This window comes from Lynx canadensis, chromosome A3 (genome assembly GCF_007474595.2).
Source record: "Lynx canadensis isolate LIC74 chromosome A3, mLynCan4.pri.v2, whole genome shotgun sequence".
Classification (NCBI taxonomy): domain Eukaryota; kingdom Metazoa; phylum Chordata; class Mammalia; order Carnivora; family Felidae; genus Lynx; species Lynx canadensis.
The window spans coordinates 11,377,775-11,399,665 of record NC_044305.1 but is presented as its reverse complement, the minus strand read 5'-3'; the positions used below and the strand labels follow the sequence as shown (position 1 = coordinate 11,399,665).

General features: G+C 56.2%; 1 protein-coding gene across 3 annotated transcripts; it reads right to left on the bottom strand.

The window, feature by feature from the left end:
• Positions 1–207: 207 nt before the first annotated feature.
• PEDS1 (plasmanylethanolamine desaturase 1) lies at positions 208–21,341 on the bottom strand. 3 transcript variants are annotated; one of them, XM_030309409.1, is made up of 7 exons: positions 21,133–21,341; positions 14,021–14,158; positions 13,076–13,195; positions 6,394–6,485; positions 5,103–5,247; positions 3,586–3,798; positions 208–1,692 (listed from the first exon to the last, which is right to left on the bottom strand). In XM_030309409.1, exons 1-7 carry the CDS (start codon positions 21,254–21,256, stop codon positions 1,571–1,573), a joined length of 954 nt encoding a protein of 317 aa, XP_030165269.1. In that variant the 5' UTR covers positions 21,257–21,341; the 3' UTR covers positions 208–1,570. The 3 variants fall into 3 exon arrangements, with proteins under 3 accessions (XP_030165269.1, XP_030165270.1, XP_030165271.1); XM_030309410.1 differs by lacking the exon at positions 14,021–14,158 and having other exon boundaries at positions 21,133–21,340; XM_030309411.1 differs by lacking the exons at positions 13,076–13,195; positions 14,021–14,158 and having other exon boundaries at positions 21,133–21,339.
• Between the last annotated feature and the right edge of the window lie 550 nt (positions 21,342–21,891).

The following is a 21,891-nucleotide window of genomic DNA, read 5'->3' as shown; positions in this document are numbered from 1 at the left end:
CTAAAAACCTCAAACTTGTTCCTGCCTCGGGGCCTTTGCACTTTCTGTCCAGTCTGCCACCGCTTCCCCTAGTTGGCTCAGTCTCCTACAGGTCTCAGGTCAGATGTCACTTCCTCAGACCCTCCCTGACCAATGCTGCCGAAGCAGCCCCACCCTGCTTTTCCAATGTGATTCAGTATTGTTTGATTTTCTTTACAAATCACCATCTGAATGTACATATGCATTTATTTATGTTTATTGTCTCTCAGGAGGTCAACTCCACCAGGGCAAGTCCTTGTCTGTTTGTTCAGTGCTGTGTCCCAGTGTCCAGGTCAGAGCCTGGCACACACCAGGCCAATAACATTTGCTGAAGGAATTCACTAATAGGGATCAGCCTTCATTACTCGATCATCATGACTTCCTGCAAGGCCATTCCTCACCCAATCATGGGTCCCCTCCAAACGTGTTTGGAGCACATGGCAACATTAATTCACTGTGTCCGGTGAAAAAACTCCCATTCTGAGCCCAAGGTTGGGGGAAGGGAGCTGGGAATGGGGTAGAGGTGGGGTCTTACTCTCCAGGATCCTTAACCACCCCCCCACCAGCCAACCAGGAAATACGAGGCAGCCGAGGTTAAGTAGACTCTTGCTGCTTTGTTATAAATATATTATGTACATCCAAAACGTGACATTAAAATATTACTCCGTGTTACAGAAAAGATATTAAGGCTTTCTATTATTTACATTAAACAAGCAAGCACCTTTAAAAAAAAAAAAAAAAAAAAACCAAAACAAAACAGCCCAATTCTTCCTTCTCTGACATTCCCCTAGCCAGAGGGGACACCGTGTCCCCTTCCAAATGACCAAGACCCATTGCAGGGGCTGCACTCTGTGAAGACATCCTCTGATTAGAAGTATCAGCTCTGGCTGGAATCACATGGGCAGGTGGGGGACGGGCAGGGGAGAAGGGGTTCCAGACTTGGGCAGGGGATTCCTGCCTCTTCTGGCCTGCTGCCCTCAGACCCTTGCTCACTTTGCCATTCTTGGGTGGACAGGCTAGGCTGAAGGTGGTGCCTGGGGCTGTCCCCCCACCCAGGTCTTCGGGGTCAGTTCACAGGGCCATGGCAGGGCAAATGCTCCGGGGACGCTTAGGTGTGCCTGGGGGCTCCTAGACCACTGGGGACAAACGAGAGACAGATAAGACGACTCAGTGGCCCCAACGCCAGCCACGCTGAAGGGCTGCCCAGTGGGGTGGGGGTGGGGGTGCTGTAGGAGCGCAGGGAGTGGGTGAGCTTCTCCTCTACCCACGGAAGAGCTGGCAGGGCGGGGCTCCTTTTTCTGCAGAGTCAGGCTTGGAGACAGCAGCTCAGGTGGCTGGGGAGGGGCCAAGGAGAGAAAATGAAAAAAAGGAAATGAAAAATCAGTGGCTCAAGTATTCTGTGTCACGAGGGGTGGGCTGGGGGTGCCCGGGCCCAGCCCAGGAGGCGTCCTCTCCATCTGGAGGGGCCAGCACGAGGAGGCTGGAATTTGGCAGATGGCTTCGGTTTAGGGGGCTAGGGAGGGTTGGCAACAAGGTGGCAGGCTCGGAGTAGTTATTTGATCTTCTGGGCCCATTTCATGTCATCGGCCCGAGGCTTCTCGCCGGTCAGGCCCTGGATGAGGTCTTCTAGGCGTCTCCAGAAGCCTATCTTCTCCAGAGGGTAGTTGAGCCAGCCTGCAGGGGGCAAACAGGGCACCAGGGCGTTGAGTGGGAGAGCAGCAGTTGAGGAGACGGAGCAAAGTTGGCTTTGCCTGGGGCAGGAGCAACAGGGAGTGAGTCTGTAGAGGGACAAGGGCTGACCAAGGGGATGGGGACCTCCCACCAGTGGGCTTAGGGCTGCTCAGACATGCCTTTGTCCCCTCATTCGTTCACTTTCTTACCGAGTGCTTACTATATGCCAGGCACAGTGGCAGCATTTCTTATCACTGGGCTGCACTGCCACTTCTTCCAGGAAGCCTTCCTTGACCACATCACCCTCTTCTGTTTCTTTATATCCTTTATGATAACCTGTGGCCACTTCCCTGTTTTGTGTTGGTTTTTCTCCCCAACTCCCAACCACAGCATCTGCTCCAAAGAGCAGAACTCTGTTCTCCCTCTGTTGATCCTGAGTGTCTGGGATGGTGACTGGCACAAAGATGTTCAGTAAATATTACTTCCCATCTTATTTCATCTGTATGATAGCCTCCTACCCAAATCGTAGATACTCCCATTTTCCACATGAGAAGACGGGCTCAGAGAGGAGTCTCCCCGTTAGCGAGTGGCCAAACCAGGCCCGATCAGCCTCAATTCCACCCCCTCCACCTGCTCTCAAAGAACATGACCTTAAGATGTACGAAGAATATTTTCTGTGGTTCTCAGTTCTGTCTCCAGAAAGACAACGCACCGCTCTCCCCGCAGAGACTAGTAGCCGTGACTTATCGAGTACTTATTATGTGCCAAGCACTTCACATCTGCCATAGCGCCCTTCACGCCCTGGCCCCGTGACAGTCCTATGTACGGTGGCGGCTGCAGCCCCACGCTGCGCGTGAGAACAAAGCACATCCAGGGAGGCTTGCTTCCTAAAGATTCACACGGAAGAGTGGAAAGCTGATCGTAAGCTGTAGCCTGACTTGTCATCAAGGTGCTGACAGCACCTCAGACACCCTTAATCTTGAAAGATGCCAGCTGACCCCAGAAAACCTGCTCAACTCACCTCACTTCTTTGGTACTGGTCCTGTAACTACTGGTGGCAGGTGGGTTTCCTTCCTGTTCCTTGGTCTCACCAGGCGTGTTCCCGCCTCAGGGTCTTTGTACTTCCTACTCCCTTTGCCTGAACTGTTCTGTCATTATTTAGCTGCAGGGCCCTCCCACGCTTTTTTTTTCTTCTTCCAGATTTCTGACCGCCTACACTCCGGCCTCCCTACTCCTTCTCTGCCCTTCACCCTGCTTCGCTTTCGCCAGGGCACGCCTCACGACTGGGCATTTGTCATCTCCCCTGCCCCCTGCCCCCAGTGCCCTTTGCTCCAGCCACACTGACCTCCTCGCTGTTCCTCAAACCAAGCAGGCCTGTGTGTTCCTCCTTCGGGGACTTCACACCCTCTGTTCTTCCTCCAGATCTGCGTTATTTTCTCCCTCAGCTCAACTGTCTCCTCGGTGCACTGACCACCTTATTTAAAGGGTAAAGTCCCCCATTTCCTTCTCCTCACCTACCAGCAGTTAGCATGGTTAAATGGAATGTCCCCTACTAGAATGTGAATACCATAGAGGCAGGGATTTTTGCCTGTTTGTTTCAGTGTTGGAGCCTCAGCCGAGGACGGCGCTTGGCACATAGTAGGTGCTCAACAAATATCTGCTGGATGGATGGATGGTTGAAATCACGACTCTAGGAGGTGGGAGTGGGGGAGGCGGTCTCTCTCGTGCTGCTGCGTCCTCAGCACCTACGCGTGGCACATGAATGTAAGAGCATGTTCCTGCAGGGCAAGGATGATATGACCTCCTCCTGTGACCTCTGCCCTCCTAACCCTGAGGATAGAGGCAGAGCTGGGGTGGGGGCAGGGCAGCCTCTTCCACGCCACCCTGGAGCCGCACCTGTGGTGATGCAGAAGTAGGTCTCGTGGGGTGAGACGTGGTGGATGCGATGGTGTTTGCGTGGCAGGATCACGTGCCAGTCCTGCAGGAGGGTGACCCAGCGTGGCAGCCCGAAGTACGTGTGCGACCACTTGTGGATCTGGTTGGTGAACGTGCCGAAGATGGTCAGGCAGAAGACGAAGCACTCCCAGGGGTACAGCTGCTCCAGCGCTTCTGCGGGGGGGGGCGACAGGGTGTCGAGGCTGTCACGGGGGCAGGGCCACCACCAGCCTGGCCCTGGCTCCTCGCCCCTGGGCAGCTCCCTGGCCTCCTTCCACCCTCCCCCATGGTCTCAGGCAAGTTCAGACTCCCCTCTGGGCCTCAGGCTTCTCTTCTGCTCAGTGGGCAGATCGTGCAGGAAGCACAAGAAATAGTTACGGGTGTGGGCTCCGGAGTCAGGCAGAGCTGGGTTCAGGTCCGTGCTCTGACATTTCTTGGCTACATGAGCTTGGGCCAGCGATTCTGCCTCTTTGAGTCTCAACTTCATCGTCACTAACACGGCAATAAGTCTTTGTCCAGGTTCCCAAAGGCAGAGCCTGAGACAAGGGTTCACCGGGGGGGGGGGGGGGGGGGGAGGGTATCTTCTGTTCGGAAAATCATCTGAGGGAGTGGGGAAAGCAGGGGGTGAGCTAAACAATGATGGGTTTGGGGGAGTCTTGTCTCAGCCTGATCCTGGGGGCAGCTCTGGAGGGTTAATGGCTCCACAGAGTTGGTCCCACCCAGAAGTGAGAGGGCTGGTCTGTCGGCTTTTCCTGTCCCTTTACGTTTGGCTTTAGGTTTATCCCAAGGGGAGACGTAGGACCCGCCCTGGCGGTTCCCAAAAGGGACAGCTGGGAGCCGTTAGCAGCCGCCGCTCGTGGCAACTGGGGGATGGGTGCACACGTGGGGAGGATCTGAGCGGGCACCATGGCACCACACCACAGACACCCACACCTCTACCCGCCAAGGGGCTGCTCCAAGGACCAGCGACGTATCAAGTTGTTAGGACAAGACGCGGCCTGGCGGGAGTATTCAACCTCCCTTCCCCCGCCTTCTGCCCACCTGGCAGATGATGTAACTGAGGCTCTGACAGGTGAAATGACTTGCTTTGGGACAGGTTCCCTCCTTAAAATAGGGCAAAGATCAGAGCTCAGAACTTCCTGAGTTCACTGCCCGTGTTGGCCCTACTCAGCCAGGGCAACCAAGCCAGAAGCCCTGGGGGCCAGGCAGGTAATGCAGGTGAGCAAGCCGGTCCAGGTGTAGGACAGCAGGGAGGAGTGGGGACTGTGTAAAGGGGGCGGCCGCAGCTCAGCTCCCTCCCAGTGAAGCCAGAGGGGAACAAGGGCCCAGGATGGCCGGACTGGATTGTTCAAGAGAAGCTGGAAGCACAGATTTTTATGTCAAATGTGCCAATTTTACAGGATGATAACTAAAAGTTTTTTAAGGTAGTGAGGGGACCGTGTCCCCACAGCCCCCTGGCAGCTGGCAGGCACACTCACCCGGGCTCTGGGTGCGGAACTGGTAGGCCATGTTCAGCAGAGGCAGCAGTGTCACCAGGCAGTTGTCCCCGTTGGTCTCGATGAAGTCGTGTCGCGTGATGGCTGTGGGGTCGATGTGATGCTCGCGGAAGGGTCGGATAAAAGCCTGGGGTGGAGGTGAGGGTGGGAGAGGGGGTACGTCCGACCGGTCAGCCTGTGGTGGCCGGCCTCTCTCCACCACTTGCTGCGCATGCTGGACTCGGGTTTACCTCCTTGCCTTCAGGATGCCAGAACGCTCCCCCATCATACTGCTACAGAGCCCCCCCAACCTTCAGGGTCCTGCTCTAAGCTGCTCTAACAGAAGGCAGTCAAAATGACTAGGTGGGGACCGCGGCACGGTACCGCCCCACTCTGGGCCTCAGTCTCCCCAGCAGGGGTGTGAGGGGAGTTGGAGACCACCTCCACCCTTCTTCCCCACTCTAATACAGTTGAGGACACCCCTCACAGTGGCAGGCAGACCCCTCTATTTCTTCCCAGTGTCCAAGCCCCTCTTTCTGGTAACAGCCTCCCCTCTTCCTCTTCTGTTGGTACATACTGTTCCGATGGGGCAGAACCTAAAGGTGAGCACGTGACCCTGGCCTGGCCAATCAGAGCATCCCGGCTTGCTCGCCACAGTGACAGGGATGGGCACGTGACCTGCGCTGGGCCAATGGGAGCGTGCTATGGGACTTTGGCTGCAACCGTGGGAAAGGAGAGTTCTCTTTCCACTGAGGGGGCCGAGCTGGAAGGATGAAGGGAAAGCCTATGTGACAGGGAAGCCAACAGAGAGGAAAGCAGGGACAGACACAGAGAGAGACGGAGTCATGAGAGCATGGTCTGTCTATCCTACTGGACCCAGCCACGCTTTCACTTGGCTCTCCTCTTGAAATTTTCGGGTACGCGAACCAGTACCTTTGTTTGGTTAAGGCTGTTTGTATCGGATAACCCAAACAGTGTGGCACAAGGTAAAAGTTCAACTAGAACCAATGGTGAGGTGCAACAGGGCTGGCAAAGGAGAATGAGCCGTGGTCCCCAAATTCAAGGGGTTCAAAGCTCTCTATCCCATGCTTGATGCTTTTGCTTCCAGAAAATTCCAGAAATCCCAGGATTTCTAGTCTGTTCTGGTCCTCGAGGAGACGCAGGGGGTCAGGCTGGAATGATGGTTTCTGCCTTTCAAACAGGGAAACGGGAAGCTCGGAGAGGAAGGGGGCTCACCCCGCATCAGACAGCCCAACCTGCTTCTGCAGGAGACGGGCTGGGTCAAGGTACTCACCTTCCCCACGATGGGCAGCTCCACGGAGCCCCAAGTGTCAGCTCCCCAGTGCACCAAGCCAGACAAGAAGTCAGCAATGAGAGCGCCTGCAACTGTGGACAAGAGGTGGGTGAGGCAGGGGACCAGGCAGGCGACAGTCCTGCCCACCCTTTGCCCCAAATCAGGGAGTCCCGCATTCATTCACTTGCTTGCTTGCTCACTCACTCGTTACGGGGGGTGGTATCTCTTCTCTACTTGGGATGTTTTCCTCCCTGTGAATGGAGTCTCAGGTAGAGCACTCCTGTCCCTTTACTTGCTCTGCCTAGGGATATGTGGGGACTCATTTGTTTGCGGAGTCTGGAGGGAATCAAGGGGGCAGGCACAGATCAGCTCGACTTTTCCCTATCAGGAGCTGACTGGGCCCTTCTCTCTGAGCCCCAATCACTCCACAGAGGGAGGCCCACTCTGCTCCAGTGCTGCCAGTGAATAGATGGAAATGTGCTTTTGGGGTCTGTCGTCAGAATCCCCTCAGGTGCAGGCAGTAGCCATGCCTTCCCCCCCAACCTAGCTTGTATCACAATAAATGTGGTAATTTGGCCTCTGGCAGCCTTTTCCTTGTTCTCAATGTGTTCAGAACTGGACTCGGTTCCTGCAAAGACCCCAACACCATCCACTTGCTTGAAGGTTCGGTATAACATAGGGGTTAAGAGCTGTTAGATCAGGAAATCCCAGCTGTCTCTCACTAGCTGTGTGACGTTGGGCATGATACTCAACCTCTCTGTGCCCCAGTTTCCTTTAGATAGATGGGAATGACGATTACAAAAAACAGTGGCTGCCATTTATTGAGCACCTTCAGTGCCAGACAAGCGCTTTACGTGTTTGATCTCAGTGGATTCTCACAATCCAGCTGAAGCTGGTACCCTCCTCATTCCCCCTTTGCAGGGGTGGAAACAGAGTCCTGGAGAACAGAAGTTTAACTGGACCAAGGTCACAAAGAGGGCAAGTGGCAGAGCTGGGCTCTTAACCTGCCTTGAGGTCCCAATCTAACACAGCTGGATGCACAACCACTCCTGCACACAGGGAAACTGAGGCAGAGTGGCTGACTGCTTGGGCGAGGTAACATCCCAGTGCTGCCCCCATCACTCTCCCTGCTCGCTGCATCTCAACCCTACTGGCTTACTGACGCCCTTTCCCTTGCATACCCTCACACGCCTCTGGGTCTCTCTCTGCATTTACTGTTCCCTCCGCCTGGAACATTCTTTCCCAGGGTATAGCACAATTCCCTCCTTCACTCCCTCCCGGTCTTTGTTCAAACATCCGTTGAGTGTTTGACATTATAACCACCCCCATCTTCCAGCGTTTCCTATTTCCCGTCTCCTTCCCAGTCCCTGGCACTTATTAGGGGTTCAGTAAATATTCCCTGAGTTAATCAGTATAAAGCTGTTAGGAGTCAAGCTGCTGTGGACATTCATACCCAAACCTGGAGGCGGACATATGCCATCATTTCTTCATAAAAACGCCAGCTATTTATTTATTTATTTTTACTCAACATTTACTGAGCACTTATAGGTACCAGGCCCTGTGCCAGCCCCTTAAATGTTTTATCTCTTTTAATCCCTAAACTGTACCAAGGCCAGTTCTAAGCCGGTTACACATCTTATCTCCTTAATCATCCTAAGCATTTAATCCTTACAGATGAAAAGAATGATAATAATAAAAACAATATTAGAAAAACAATGTTTGTGACAGTGGTTAACATTTATGGGGTGCATCCTTTACGCCAGGCACTATGTCAAAGGTGTTAGACATGCATTATTGGAATATACAACTCTTCATACCTTAAATACGGGCTGTGCCCAGGGACTTTCTTCCAGGGAGGATACGGTGGGGAAGCGGGAGGAGAGTAACTTCAGAGTGGGGAAACCTGACACCCGGCGGGCCAGGTGGTCAAGGTCAAGTACATGCCCTGGCTATGTGATGGAAATGGTGCTTTGCCTCTCAGCTCCTCCTCCCAGAAACATACAACGTGGTTTAACAAAAGCATGAGACAAATTCCTGTAGCGAGGCATCCTGTGAAACATCAGGGCTCAGGGCGCCTGGGGGGCTCCGTCGGCTGAGCGTCCGACTTCGGCTCAGGTCATGATCTTGCGGTTCGTGAGTTCGAGCCCCACATCGGGCTCTGTGCTGACAGCTCGGAGCCTGGAGCCTGCTTCGGATTCTGTCTCCCTCTCTCTCTGCCCCTCCCCTGCTCGCACTCTGTCTTTCTGTCTCTCTCTCAAAAATAAACCTTAAAAAAAATTTTTTTAAAAGAAATATCAGGGCTCCTCAAAACTGTCAAGGTCCCCCAAAACAAGGAAAGTCTGAGACACTGTCATAGCCACAGGGAGCCTAAAGGAACCCGATAACTAACGTGAGTGGTATCCTCGAAAGGACCCTGGCACAGGAGAAGGACATTAGGTAGAAACTAAGGAAATCTGAATAAACCATGGTCTTTAATTTGTAATAATGTATCCATATTGGTATGTTGATTGTAACAAATGTATGACACTAATGTAAAATACAAGATGTTAACAACAGGGGGAACTGGGTGCATGGAGCCTACGGGAACTCTCTATACTCTTTTTTGTTCTAGTAAATAAAGTCTATTTCTGAAAAACTGCATCATCTTATTTCACGTCCATAGTTTTGGGCCCCAACACATCCCGACTCTCCAGAGGAGAGGCCAGAGGAGGAATGAGACTCAGAGGGTAAGGGCAGTCCGGGCTGCTGACCGGCGGCCAGGGACTACTGTGAGGGCCATTCACAATGATGCTGTGTTCACATCCAGGTCTGGGAAATGGGAACATTAATGATAGCACTTAACTTTACTTAAGTACAATCGATTAATAACCTGGGCTAATACGTGTCAAGTGAGTCCCTGGGACATGGTAGGCGCTCCCAAATGTAGCTATAGTTAGTAGTTTAGGTGTTACCACCCTCTCCAGGCCTCAGTCTTACCATCTGTCAAATGACCTGGCCTTTTCAGGCTGCAGAGCAGGGAGGGATGTGTGCTTTGGACAGATGTCAGGAACGATTTCTTGGCGAGAAGAAACAACTTGCTCCTTGGGCTCTGTGACCCCCAGGCCTCTGCGAGTGGGGGTTTCTAGAGCAGTGACTCTGGGCCTCCAGGCCTGCTGCCTCAGGGAGCTTTAGTGGAGACAGGAGAGGCAAGCACACAGAGCTTCTCTGTCCTGGCGCAGGGGGCAGTGGCTAGAGCTGGCTCATCGTGAGGGCAGCTTTGGCCTGGTTAGCACCCCATGGTACCACAGGTACAGGACAGACGATGAGTCACCCCAGGCTACCCTGACTCACCGGGTGACCTTGGGATAGTCCTTGGGTCCCTTGGGGCCTTCGCCTCGCCACAGGTTACCCAGCTGTGGCTTCTTAGCTGCTGCCCACCTCAAGGCCTGGTGTGGAGACCGCGAGGGTGGACCGCGAGGGTGGACTGCTGAAATCCCGCCTCTACCATCGTTCAGCACAGACTCCTCACCTGACCTGAGGCCGTGGGCCCTCCGACCTCATCACCAGTCTTTGCACTCCCCGGGCTCCCTTGCCCGGAACGCCCTCCCCGCTCTGTCTGCCGGAAAACTCTTACTCAGCTCCTCAAGGGCCAACTCGTGGGCGCCCACACTTTTCCTCCATTTTCCCCGGGTGCCGCTAACAGCTCAAGGCTCCCAGGGCCGTTCGTTTGTTCGCTCTTTCATTCACGACAACGCTGTCCCTGTCAAGGTCACTAACGACCTCCATGTGGCCAGATCCGGCGGTCCCCTCGCTGCCCCGTCCTGCTGGCACTGCTCAGCGGCTGCTCTCAGTTGAGCCTCAAGTCTTCTGGAGACACTCTCCCCTCCCGGCCTCTGCAGCCCCTCTGGCCGCCCCGGCTGGCTCTTCCTCCTCCCCCCCGGCATGGAAGCCCTGGGGGCTCTCTGCCGGCCTCTGGGCTTCACACACCTCTTCTACTGCGAGGTCTCCCAGATTTCTACCTGTAGCCGCCTTCCTGGACTCCAGACTCGGGTTTCCAACTTCCTGCTCGGCACCTTGCCCTGGCTCTCAGGCAGGCGGCTCGAGCATCTCGTCTCAAGCCGCCTCTTCGGGCCTCTGCCGATGGAAGCCCATCCCTTCCATCAAAGCCCGTGGGTCACCACTCACGGCCAGCGTGACAGGATGCTCTGGCCGCTCGCCTCGCACAGCTCACTGAGAACTTGAGGATCCTGCACCACCGCCGCTGCCCTCACCGGGTGTGGGCCAGCATCCCCGCCCCCATCCATCCCGCCTGCAGCCCCAGCTGATGTCAGCTCCCTACGGGACACTCCCCAGCGGCTCCGCACGGCCTGTAGAATTAAACCCCAAGTCCAGACCAAGGCACTGCGCAACCTGCACCCTGCCTCTCTCAGCAGCCAGCAACTACCTTTCCTTTGATCAATTTTCCCCAGCCACGCTGGCCTCCCGCCTGTTCCCTGGGCGCATCCCAGCCTCTGGGACTTTGCACCTGCTGTTCCCTGCCGCCCCTCCCCAAGATATCTGCCTGGCCTCCTCCCTCACCTCCTTCAGGTCTGCGTGCGGATGTCATTTTTCCAGAAAGGCCTTCCCTGACCTCTCAACTCTTCCCTGGCTATTCTCTTATCTCGGTTTTGCTTCCCAGCATTGCATCATCTGTCTGTGTTTATCAACTGGGCACCTTTTCATGTTTCCGCCTTCCCTGGTTTCCAGGGCCTGCCAGGGGCACCAGGCTTCTGGAGAGATAGTGCTGGGCTAGAGGCAGGCTCCGCAGACTGGCACGGTGCCTCGCCTCCTGCATGTTAACACACAAATCAGGGTGGCTACTTAAATCAATTAGGGACTGTGCAAACACCACTATCAGGAGATGGTCTATTCTCATCAGCTCAGAGGCCAAGGCGTGGGATGGGGGAGCTGGTGTCACATTCGGTGACCGGACGGCCGGAGCGCTCCCGAGCCAGGGCCTGGAGGCTCTGATCCCAACCAGGGAAGGAAGGTGGCGACGGCCTGGGACACCCATCCTTCTGCCTCACACAACACAGACGTGGGCTCAGACACACTCTCCTCCCAGTGCTAACCGGAGGCCCTACGGGCCCTGCTGGGGGAGTCTGTGGCTCTAGAGCTGGGCACGTCTGGATGTGTGATGCCGGACTCTGCTGGGCCAGCCGGCAAGTGCCCGGCCTCTCAGGGGACGGCGGTCCCAACCTCCGCACTGGCTCGACACCAAGAGTTGAAAGTACTCCACGTGCAGCTTGGTGCATAGTGGACACTTGGGAAAGAATCCATTGCTAAAGAGACCACGGTGGTCTGAGCCCTCGCGAGTGGTTATGTCGGGTGGGGTCTCCTTCCCACCTCTGCTCAGTCGCTGGCCTCTCAGCAGCTACACACCTGTGTGAGGCCCTCACAGCAGCCCGAGGAGGCAGGTGCCACAGGCAGCCTCGACTTACAGGTGTGGAAACAAGGCTCGGAGATGCAACAACCCTAGCCCCGAGGCAACACAGCCACAAGGCCGTAGAGCTGGGACTTGAACCCAGCGCCTGCATGCAGCCACCCCCAGAGGGGGCATCAGGGCTCACGCTGGCCACATTCCTGCCCCTGAATGTAGGGCTCTGAGGCAGAGAGGCTGCAGGTGCACGGTCCTTCTCACCCCTGGGTAAGGGGGGGCGGGTGTGGCTCCTGAGGCGGGGCCCAGGCTCCCCAGCACCGGAGGGGTTAACTCCCTCTCCCCCAGCTGGCCCGCCCCCGCCACGTGCCCACCCCAACGCAGACCCAGATGGCCCAATTAGCCAGCCTGAGCACTATTGGCTTAGGCGGCCAGAGTGCTTTTAATGAGATTGTGGGAGCTGAACACGCAGGGAGGGCTGGGCGGACAGACCAAGGGCACAGCCGCCCCCCTCAGCCTGGGAGCCCGGAGCAGGGGAGGGGATGAGCGCCTGAGTTCAAGGGCAGAGGGGAGGCCGGTGCGCAGGCAGGAAGGAAGGGAGTCACCTCAGGACCTGGGAGTGGAGACGGTGAATGGAGAGCTCTATTGTGCTTCTGGCTTGAGGTGTGATGCTGGACGGGCCCTTCTCTGAGCCTCAGTTTGCTCATCTGGAAAATGACAACAAGTGTAGCATCCACCTCCCAGGCTGTGGATGGGGGAGGACTGACCAATGGGAAACACTCAGCATGTGCTATAAGTTACAGCCTGCCCATTCATTCATCTCCTGATGCCATAAATATTTATCAAGTACCTACCATGTGCCAGGCCTCGCACTTGGGGCTGGGGACCCAACAGTGAGCACACAAGAATCGCTACTTTCAGGGAGCGAGATTTGAGTGAAGGGAGACAGATACTAAACAAACAAATGTACTGGACAACACAGTATGCTGAGGTGACGGTGTATGGCAGGGCTGTTACTTTTGAGGGATAATCAGGGAGAGCCTCCCCGAGGAGGTGACCTGTGAGACCTGGATGAGGAAGTGAACCAGGTAGGTGTCTGAAGGAAGAGAGTTCCAGGCAGAGGAACAGCATGTGCAAAGGCCCTGAGGTACGAGTGTGTCCAACAGTGCACGTGCACACCCAAGCACACACAGCCACACACGATTACACATGTATGCGAGCTGCCATCAGAGTGGGTCCCTGACTCCTGGGGAAACTGAGGCCGGCGGCGGGGCAATCGGTACTCACTGACACCCAGCATGACGAGGGGCGTGTGCTCCCAGCGGGCCAGCAGCAGAAGGTGGACCAAGTTGTGGGCAATGAGGCTGAAGCACAAGACCACGCAGCACCACTCCTGGAAGCGCTTGCCTGCAGGGAGAGGAGGCCAGAGGTGAGTGTGGGGCGGGTGGGGGAGGCCGAGGGATCGAGGACCAAAGCCAGGCAGAGCTGAACCCCGTAGGAGCTCTTCAGAGCTCAGGGAGTCTACAGTGCTAACCACAGGCTGAACTTAGGGACTGCCACGAAGAACGCCCACCCATTTCACAGACGATGTCACTGAAGGCCAGAGTAGGGGGAGAGTCTGCCCAAGGTACAGGCCCGTGAAGCCTGCCTTGAAGGGCCGATTCTTCGGCAGACAGGACCAGAACTCATCTCCGGGCCCTGGTGGGCGCTCCCCGGAGGCCCCAGAGGGAGCTTTAATGAGCTTTTTCAAACTGACATCATGGCATCACCTATCCCCTTTTATAGGTAATCATTGGGAAGTGGAGTCTTTAATCCCAGAGGATCAGATCCTGCGCAACCTTCATCCAGCAAGGCTCCAATGAGTCAGGAATTTAGGAGAAATGGGCCTTGGTTACCACGTGCAGGGCTCCTGCCAGGAGCAGGGGGTCTGGGAGCACAACACAGGAAAGAGGAGGTGCTCCCAAGCCCTCCAGCCACCAGGCAGGTGACGCGGAGCAGTAAGGTGGGCTGGGTGGGGGCCGTGGGATACTGGCTGCCCATGGATCCTTTGTCAAGTGTGGGCATGGGGGGTAACGGCCTGACCACTGCCAGGTGGGAGTGTGGGCCCAGGACGCCTGAACTTTCTAACACCCAAGGGAAGCCAGGAATCAGAAGCGGTGTGCGAACTCTTTTTAAACTTCCTGCCGCGTGTTTTTAAAAGGCATGTGAGCTCAGACAAGCTGATTCACTCACTGCAGCTCCGTCTGAGGTGTCTGAACAGTCCAACACCGGAGGGATCAGCCAAATGAACTTGGTCTACGGCATCTCTGCAGCCAGAAAATAAGTCTGGGCGGCTGTCTGTCTGTGGACAGGGAAGATGTCCAGGGCCTACTGGTAAGCGCAAAAAAGCAGCCATTTATGTGTGAAAAGAAAAGAAAGAAACTGTCTAGTCAAGACTGGCTTCCACTTATTCCTCTCGGAATTTAATATTCGTGAATGTGCTCCTCCACCAAAAATCTTTTCTTGTAATTGTAAATTAAAGTAAAAAATAAATGAATAAAAGGAAACGAAAACATCGCGTGGGTGACACAGAATGTGTTGCAGGTCCCCTGGGGATATTATTTTCCCAGGCAGCTGGTCCCAAGGGCATGGAAGCTCCTTAACGACAATAATTTTCTTATCATTAGTGTTTAACATCTACCGAGCAGTTGCTATATGCCAGGTACCTGCTGAGGTGATGCCGTTTTGCAGATGAGAGATCTGAGGGTCAGAGTGGCCCCGAGAAGTAGCAGAGGCCGCAAAGCTAGTCAGTTACAGACTCGGATCCTATGGCCAGGCAGGCCCCTGTGAGTGGTCAACAACTGAAGGGGGCCATGGCAGATAGAGAGGCTTCCTCCTGTGTCTGCTCTCCTCACCTGGAGCGACTCTGGCAATGCTCCTGCAGATCTCAACCCGGAACCTCCACCTCCAGGAGGCTATCCATGATGCTTCCTCTGACTCTCGGACTCCTCCAACACGGGGCCCATCCTGAGGGGCTGTCACTGCCCGAATGACGTCCCTCTTCCCCTACCCGCATGTGAATTCAGGAGGCCCAGGGCCATGTCTGGCTTGCTCACCAGGGCCCTGGCACACAGTTGGCACTCAATAAATGCCCGTGAAATAAACAAATTCCTATACGTCATCTTAGGGGACAACTGCCAGACTTTGTCTCTGGGTGCTCGTCACCAAAGCACCTTAGAAGGAAATATCAGCTATTCCATTGCTCCTGTTAGGCATTCCATCCTCCCTCAGAGAGAGAGAAGGGCCTTACCCAGGATGTACCACACACAGCACACTGTGCCCTGGGCCAAAATCAGAACAGCTGCCCTCCCCTTGCCCCGTGAAAAGACCGAGGGTCGGAGGGGAGAAGGAACACGCCCAGGGTTGCATCCTCTTGGCCCCCACTTGTACAGATGAGGACACTCAAGTCCAGAGAGGGCAGGACCCCAGTGGTAGTCACACAGAAGCAGAAGCGGGCCCAGAACCCTTCGCATTCCACTTCTTCGTCAGGGACTGTTCCCCGTGGGCCCCATGACCCTGTTGCCCCAGCAGCCCCTACCTGGGGTCACTGTCATCTGGCCCAGCTGGCCCTTCCCCTTTCTGGTTCCTGTTTGCGGCCAGGGCCTGGGACTCAGAAGCAGAAGTCCGGAGGGGCATGTGGAAGGGGTAAGGAGAAGATGATTCTTCAATGCCGACCCACCTGCCTGACCCCCAGCCTGCAGGGACAGCAACGTGATCAAATAACAGTAACGGTGGCTGATACGCACTGAGGCCTAGCACAGCTGGGGTGGTCGGGTGTGGCCCACATCAGGGATGCAGCTCCCTCCAGCATACTCAGCTCTCAGTTAAGAAAAAAAAAAAAAAAAAACTAGCTACATTAAAAAAATAAATCAGATAAAACTCCTAATTTCCTGCTTCCCTTGAGAACACAAGGCTCTGGGCACCGTCGTCAGATGGGGCAGGGGTTCCTGGTTCAGCCCAGTCTCCTTCCCTCCCTGTGGCCTCACACTGGGTGGCTTCCTGCAGTCACCTGCATTGAGCCTGAGACAGTCTCTCTCTCGTTCAAGTCTCAGTCCTTCCAGGAAGGAACTATGTGATTTCAGTTCCCAGACGAGGAAACTGAGGCTCAGTGGGTGAAAATGAGGAGCTGGGTTTGGATCCTGAGCTTGTCAACGGGACATGTTAGCTTGGATGTTCTAAAGACAGCCCAGCTCTCTTCCCATGCCTTCGAGAACGTCCCTGAAGTCTGAATATTTTCCCTTCTAGACCCCATCTATCTTTGGCTTCTGGGATCTGGATCCTTCGCAGACCAAGTGCTTCAACTTTGATTCATAAGAAGTACATCTATCATAAAAGCAGTCTTCATTGAGCACCTACTATGTGCCAGGTACAATGTCAGGATGAGCTCAGCCAGCCCTTCCCATACACTGTGGGCTGGGGACCACTTGCCCTGTCTTTCACAGGGAGAAACTAGGCCTGAGTGATGAAACGACTTTTCCAAAGTCACAGCATGGACTGTCAGCCTGGCAGGGCCTATAGGGTCAGGTGGTCTAAGTGGTGTCACTTTACAGATGGGCAGACTGAGGCCCAGGGAGAGAAGGGCTCTGCTCAGGACATAAGAGCTTGGGCCACCTCTGGCAGAGAGCTGGGCCTTGTTTTCCTGAGCCAGCCTCTGGCCTGGCCAGGGTCCATGATCTGGGCTGAGTTATGGCAGTGAGTGCTTGTTGGCCTGGGGAGGAGATTGGGCCTATGTGTGGTGGCTGTAGGGCTTGGGAGGAGCAGGGAAGGCCAGGCGCCAGGCCTCGGCCATCTTTGCTTTCCTGGGGGCAGGCCACGGCAGCTACGGGCTTGGCATCGGGCCCGACTCTTCTAGTTTCAGTCAGAGAAGCCCTGAATAATCTGCACTTCTGATGCCCCTTGGCCTCAGGGAGGTGGGGGCACAGGAGATAGAAGGCAGGGAGGGACCAGAGAGAGGCAGAGGAAGAGGGACAGAGAGACAGAGACGAGACCGAAGACGGATCAGAGACACAGAGAAATGAGAAACAGAGAGAAACAGAGTCGCGGAGAGATTATGGGAAGACAAAGAGAAAAAAAGAGAAAGAACATGGCCAGAGGGGAGAGACAAAGAAATAGAAAAAGAACAAGACAGAGGAAAACAGAGACAAAGCTCAGCCCAGGGTGGCAGGGACCAGGCCTGGCCAGGGAAAGGGCCCCAGGTCTCTGGCTTCAGTCAGGCCCACGTGGGGGGACTGAATCTTTCCTCTGACCCTAAGCTAAGAGACCCTTGTGTCCCCCAGGGCCACAGGCACCTGTACTTAGCCAGGGTGGCTTGAACAGCTGGCTCCAGTGACCCCTCAGGATCAACCTCTGGAGCCCGGGGCACCTGAGAAGTGGCACACATATAGGCAGGTTTCAGCTGGCACCTGCCGGGAAGCTGGACACCTGCCTTACCTGCGGGCTTGCCCACGAGGCCTGCGAGCCCACCAGGTCCTTCGCAAATCCCAGCACAGGGCAGGCTGCTGCCGTAAAACCCAAACCCAGAGCGCAGGGGGCTCCTGGGATCCGCAGGCCCGGGCCTCAGCTCCCTGGCCAGACCCTCGGGGGCCACGGGGTACGGCTGAGGCTGCCTCCCTCCTTGGGCCCCGCTGCTCCCACCACCCAATGCCGCCTCGATTAGACTACTCACAGCTCCCCGCGGACACTAGGCCCACTCTCTCTGCCAGCGGCCCCGCACGCATGCTTTCCACTGACCTGGAACATTGGTCCCCCTCCTGCACACCCACCCCGGGGCTGGCTCACTCCCACAGTGAAGATTAAGAACACAGAACCTTGGGGCGCCTGGGTGGCGCAGTCGGTTAAGCGTCCGACTTCAGCCAGGTCACGATCTCGCGGTCCGTGAGTTCGAGCCCCGCGTCAGGCTCTGGGCTGATGGCTCGGAGCCTGGAGCCTGTTTCCGATTCTGTGTCTCCCTCTCTCTCTGCCCCTCCCCCGTTCATGCTCTGTCTCTCTCTGTCCCAAAAATAAATAAAAAACGTTGAAAAAAAAAAATTTTTAAAAAAAGAACACAGAACCTAGAACACCCCCCTTCTTCCACCAGTGTTCTGGTTCTGCTGCTAACGGGCTATGGGGCTCCGGGCAAGTCCCTACTCTTGCTAAGCCTCCGGAAATGTCTTCAAGTGGGACAGGGTATCCCTGAAGTGACAGCACTTCAGGCAAATCAAACACAAGCCGTCCCCGGGCTTGCTGACCTGGCCCTCTGCTAGGGGCAAATGCAAGCCTAATCCCAAGCAGGACAAGCATTAGGAAGAACACCTTTAGGGGGTGGGCGGTGAGGAGGTGATGGGGTCCTCGGTTTCCTCCCCTGAAAAATGGGGTTAGTACTGAGGGTGTGCCCCAGACAGTTGTAGTAAGTGTGAAATGAGCATGTGAAGAAAATGTCCAGCACAGCCAGTGCTCAAGAATGTCAGCTATGTCAACTGCCTTCTCATGGCTGCCGACTGTCACAGTACCAATCCACTTCTGTCCCCAGGAATCTCAAGAATTCAGTCCTGGAACCCAGAAGCTTCTCCTACACTCCCCTTGCTCATTTTGCTCCAGCCCATGGGACTCCTACCACGCAGTCCCACAAACACTCCAGGCGTGCTCCCACCTCAGGGCCTTTGCACTTGCTGGGTCCCTGATCTGGACCATCCTTCCTCAAATATCTTCAGGTCTCTGTTCAAATATTACTCACTCAGTGAAGTCTTAACTGCCCCCTCTCTGAAATGTTATTGCCCCCAATATTTCACTTCCCCCTTTTCTGCTCTATATTTGCTCCATAATGTTTGCCACCACTGGGCAAGTGGGCTATTTTCCTTATTTACTGGGTTTAGTAAAATGCCACCTTTTTTTTCCCGGTCTTGTTCATTGCTTTGCCCCTGGGGCCTAGAACAGGGACTGGGACAAAGATGCTCCCTATGTGTTGAGGCTGGTCCCTCATTTTGTAAGTCAGGTCCAGAGAGGTCAAGGTACTTCCCCCAAGCCCCGCAGGAAAGGGACAGGGAGGTGGAGGCCTATGAAATTTGGAGAAACCAGTCTGATCAGTCTCTCACTCCTCTGCTCTTCACTGCCTGGCTTCCTCCCCGCTCCAGGTCAGGAGAAGGCCTTGACTGAAGGTTTGGGGCAGCCGGAGGCTGCCTGCAATCTCAGATCCCTCCGGGGCTGTTCTTCAGAGGGTGAAGGGCATTTGGGGAAATCAGACCCAAACGGCAGTCCCTTGGGGAAGCTCAGGATGCCGGGGTATGATTTGGTTGAAAGTGGGTAGGGTTTACTCAGGTGGGGAGAGCTGGACACCAAAGGAGGAGGCCTTTAAATCCTTACCCTCGATTCTCACGTGGTGAGTCTGAGGGCCAGAGAGGAGAGACAGCTGACTCCGAAACTCACGGGAAAGGCCAGACTACTGGGTTAGCAATAGGGAGTGCCCACTGCAAGCCAGGTGCTGCTCAAAGTTTGATCTCAGGGAGCCTGGGTGGCTCAGTCGGTTGAGCGTCTGACTTCAGCTCGGTCATGATCTCACAGTTCCTGAGTTTGAGCCCTGCGTCGGGCTCTGTGCTGACAGTGCAGAGCCTGCCTGGGCTTCTCTCTCTCTCCCTCTCCCCAACCTGTTCTCTCTCTCTCAAAATAAATAAATAAACTTAAAAAAAAAACCAAACAACAGGTGGGTGATCTCATTTTGTCTTCCCCCAAACACCAAGGGACAGATAAATTTTACTTTGTATCCATTTTTTAGAGGTGAGGAAACTGAGGCTCAGAGAGAGAAAGTGGCTTGGTCCAGGTCACACAGCTAAAGAAGCAGCCAGGATGCCACGTCCAGTCTGTCCCAGGATGTGCAGGCGGTTTCAAGTCCATAGGCTAGGCGCTCTAGGAACAGGCTAAAGAAACCGCGGCATCATGGACCAGGTGCCCAAGTCAGGTTCCAAAAAATCACTCCCAGAGCATGGAACTGCAAGTCTAGAGAGGCCTCTGTGACCTAGGACTCAACAAGAAAGCCAACGGCCCAAGGTCACACAGCCAGTGATGGCAGAGACGGTCTGCAAACCCAGGCCAGTCAGAGTAGAAAGCCAAAGGTGGTAGTCGACCCATGCCCACGCCAGGCAAGGGCTGTGCGTGGTGGCTGTCCCCTGGCGAAAGGAAAGATGTCAGAATGTTTGACAAACAAAGCTTGGTGTGATGGCGACATTCAGGCGGAGGGGCCTCCTGCGGCTCCTAGTCACCTGACTCTGGAGTTGATGGCACTTCCTTAACCCCTGGGGACAGAGTGCCCAGGCAGTGAGATTCCCGGGGCTCTTCTGGAAGTCCGAGAAGGGTGGGGGAGCTGGTGCTCACTGGAGCATTTAAGTGGCAGGCACAGTAGGAAGGAGCCAGGGACCTTGGTCTGAGGGCTGAATGGGGGGGCAAGGGTCTGGAAACTGTGGTCTGGTTTGGGGAAAGGGAGGGCTCCAGCCCCAAGTCCTAAAGGGAGGGGGCTAATATATGCAATGGCAAAGGAGCAAGGGCTGGACTTGGGGCTTGCGCAGGGGAGGGGCTGAAACTGGAAGATTTGCCATGCCCTCACCACCTGGGATTCTGGAATACAGCGAGGGCTGAGGCCCCTCTCTGCGGGAGGTGGGGGGGGGGGGGGCGGGGTGGTCTGTGGCCACTGAAGCTATAACTAGAACAGAGCTTGGGGGAAGGGCGGCGTCGGGGATGCTAGGAAGCCTGGACCCCATGCGCTGAGGTTCTAGAGCAGAGAAGCTGATGTGCCCAGATTTTGGGGGGGGGGGGGGGGGGGTCACTGTTTGCATCCCGGGGCCCTGGCTGGGGCACAACTAGGGCTCTAGCGTGTGCATTCCGGATCTAGGGAACGTGGAATGGGATGTGACTTTTAGGAGGCCGGGGGCAGTGCATGCAGCTGAAGGGCTGTGTCCGGCTTGGACAGGGTCCTGGGATGGGGGTCCTTACTAAGTCTTGGGGCGCTCTTTGCAGCCTCGGGTGCTCTGAGGCTAGGATCCGGATCGAGGGGTGCGATGGGAGCTCTGTATGCGGCCCGGGGAGCTGATGTGGCAGTTCCTTGATATAGGCACTGTACGTTCATCTAGAAAGCCCCGTGGCTGGGGCTGTGGCTTGATCTTGGAAGGGGCGCTGGGGTGGGGTCCCCGGACTTGGGGGCGCTATTTGCAAGTTTAGAAGCAGAGGCTGGAGTTCTGCATCGGGGCCTGAGGCTGGGGTTCCCATCTAGGGAACCCGGGATCGCTGTCCGTAGCCCGGGCTAGTGACTGCAGGCCCGGAGGGGGGCCCGGAGGTCCTACCTGGAGAGTAGAGCGCGGCCAGTTCGCGGGCCCCGGCGTGCTGCGCGCCCCAGCGCCGGCAATACGCCGCCTCGTCCTCATCGAGCTCCGGCTGCTGACCGGGCCCGTCCTCGGCGCCCGCCATGGCCACTAGCCCGGCCCGCCCGGTGCGCTCAGCTAGCGGCGGCGGCGGCGGCAGGGCCGCGGAACCGCGGCGAGATCACGCCGCCCAATGACCGCCCAGCGCCGGGCGCGGCGGCGGCGCCGGCGGGGGCCTCGCCCGGCCGCGCGTCACAGCCAATCGGGGACCGCGCCGGGGCCGCGATGGCCAATCAGCGGCCACCGAGCCGCAGCCAACCGCGGCGCTCCGGGGGCAGGAGCGCAGCTGGGCGCAGCTGGGCACGGAAGCGTGGGGCGGCGGCGCGTCCCAGCTCGTCGCGGTTCGCCCCCGGCGGGGGCCTCGGTTCCTGCCCCCACGGAAATGCCGCCCGTGGCACCGCCCATCTCTCGCTCGGTTTGCCGGCCTGTGCAATGGGTCGAGGCCGTGCGCCACCGGACCCAGAAAAGGGCGTTTCTTCAGCACGCACTGTCAAGCGCCTCCTGCGTGCAGGGAGCGCGAGTGGAGGGCGCCGGGCCGGGGCTAGAAAGCCAGCACTTGGTGGACACTTTGAACCGTACTCCTGGGCTGAGGCCCATTCCCACTGGGCTAGCTTCTCGAGCCCTACCTCGTGCGGAGGTCAGGAGGACCCTGCGTACACCTACTGTGTGCCAGCTGCTGTT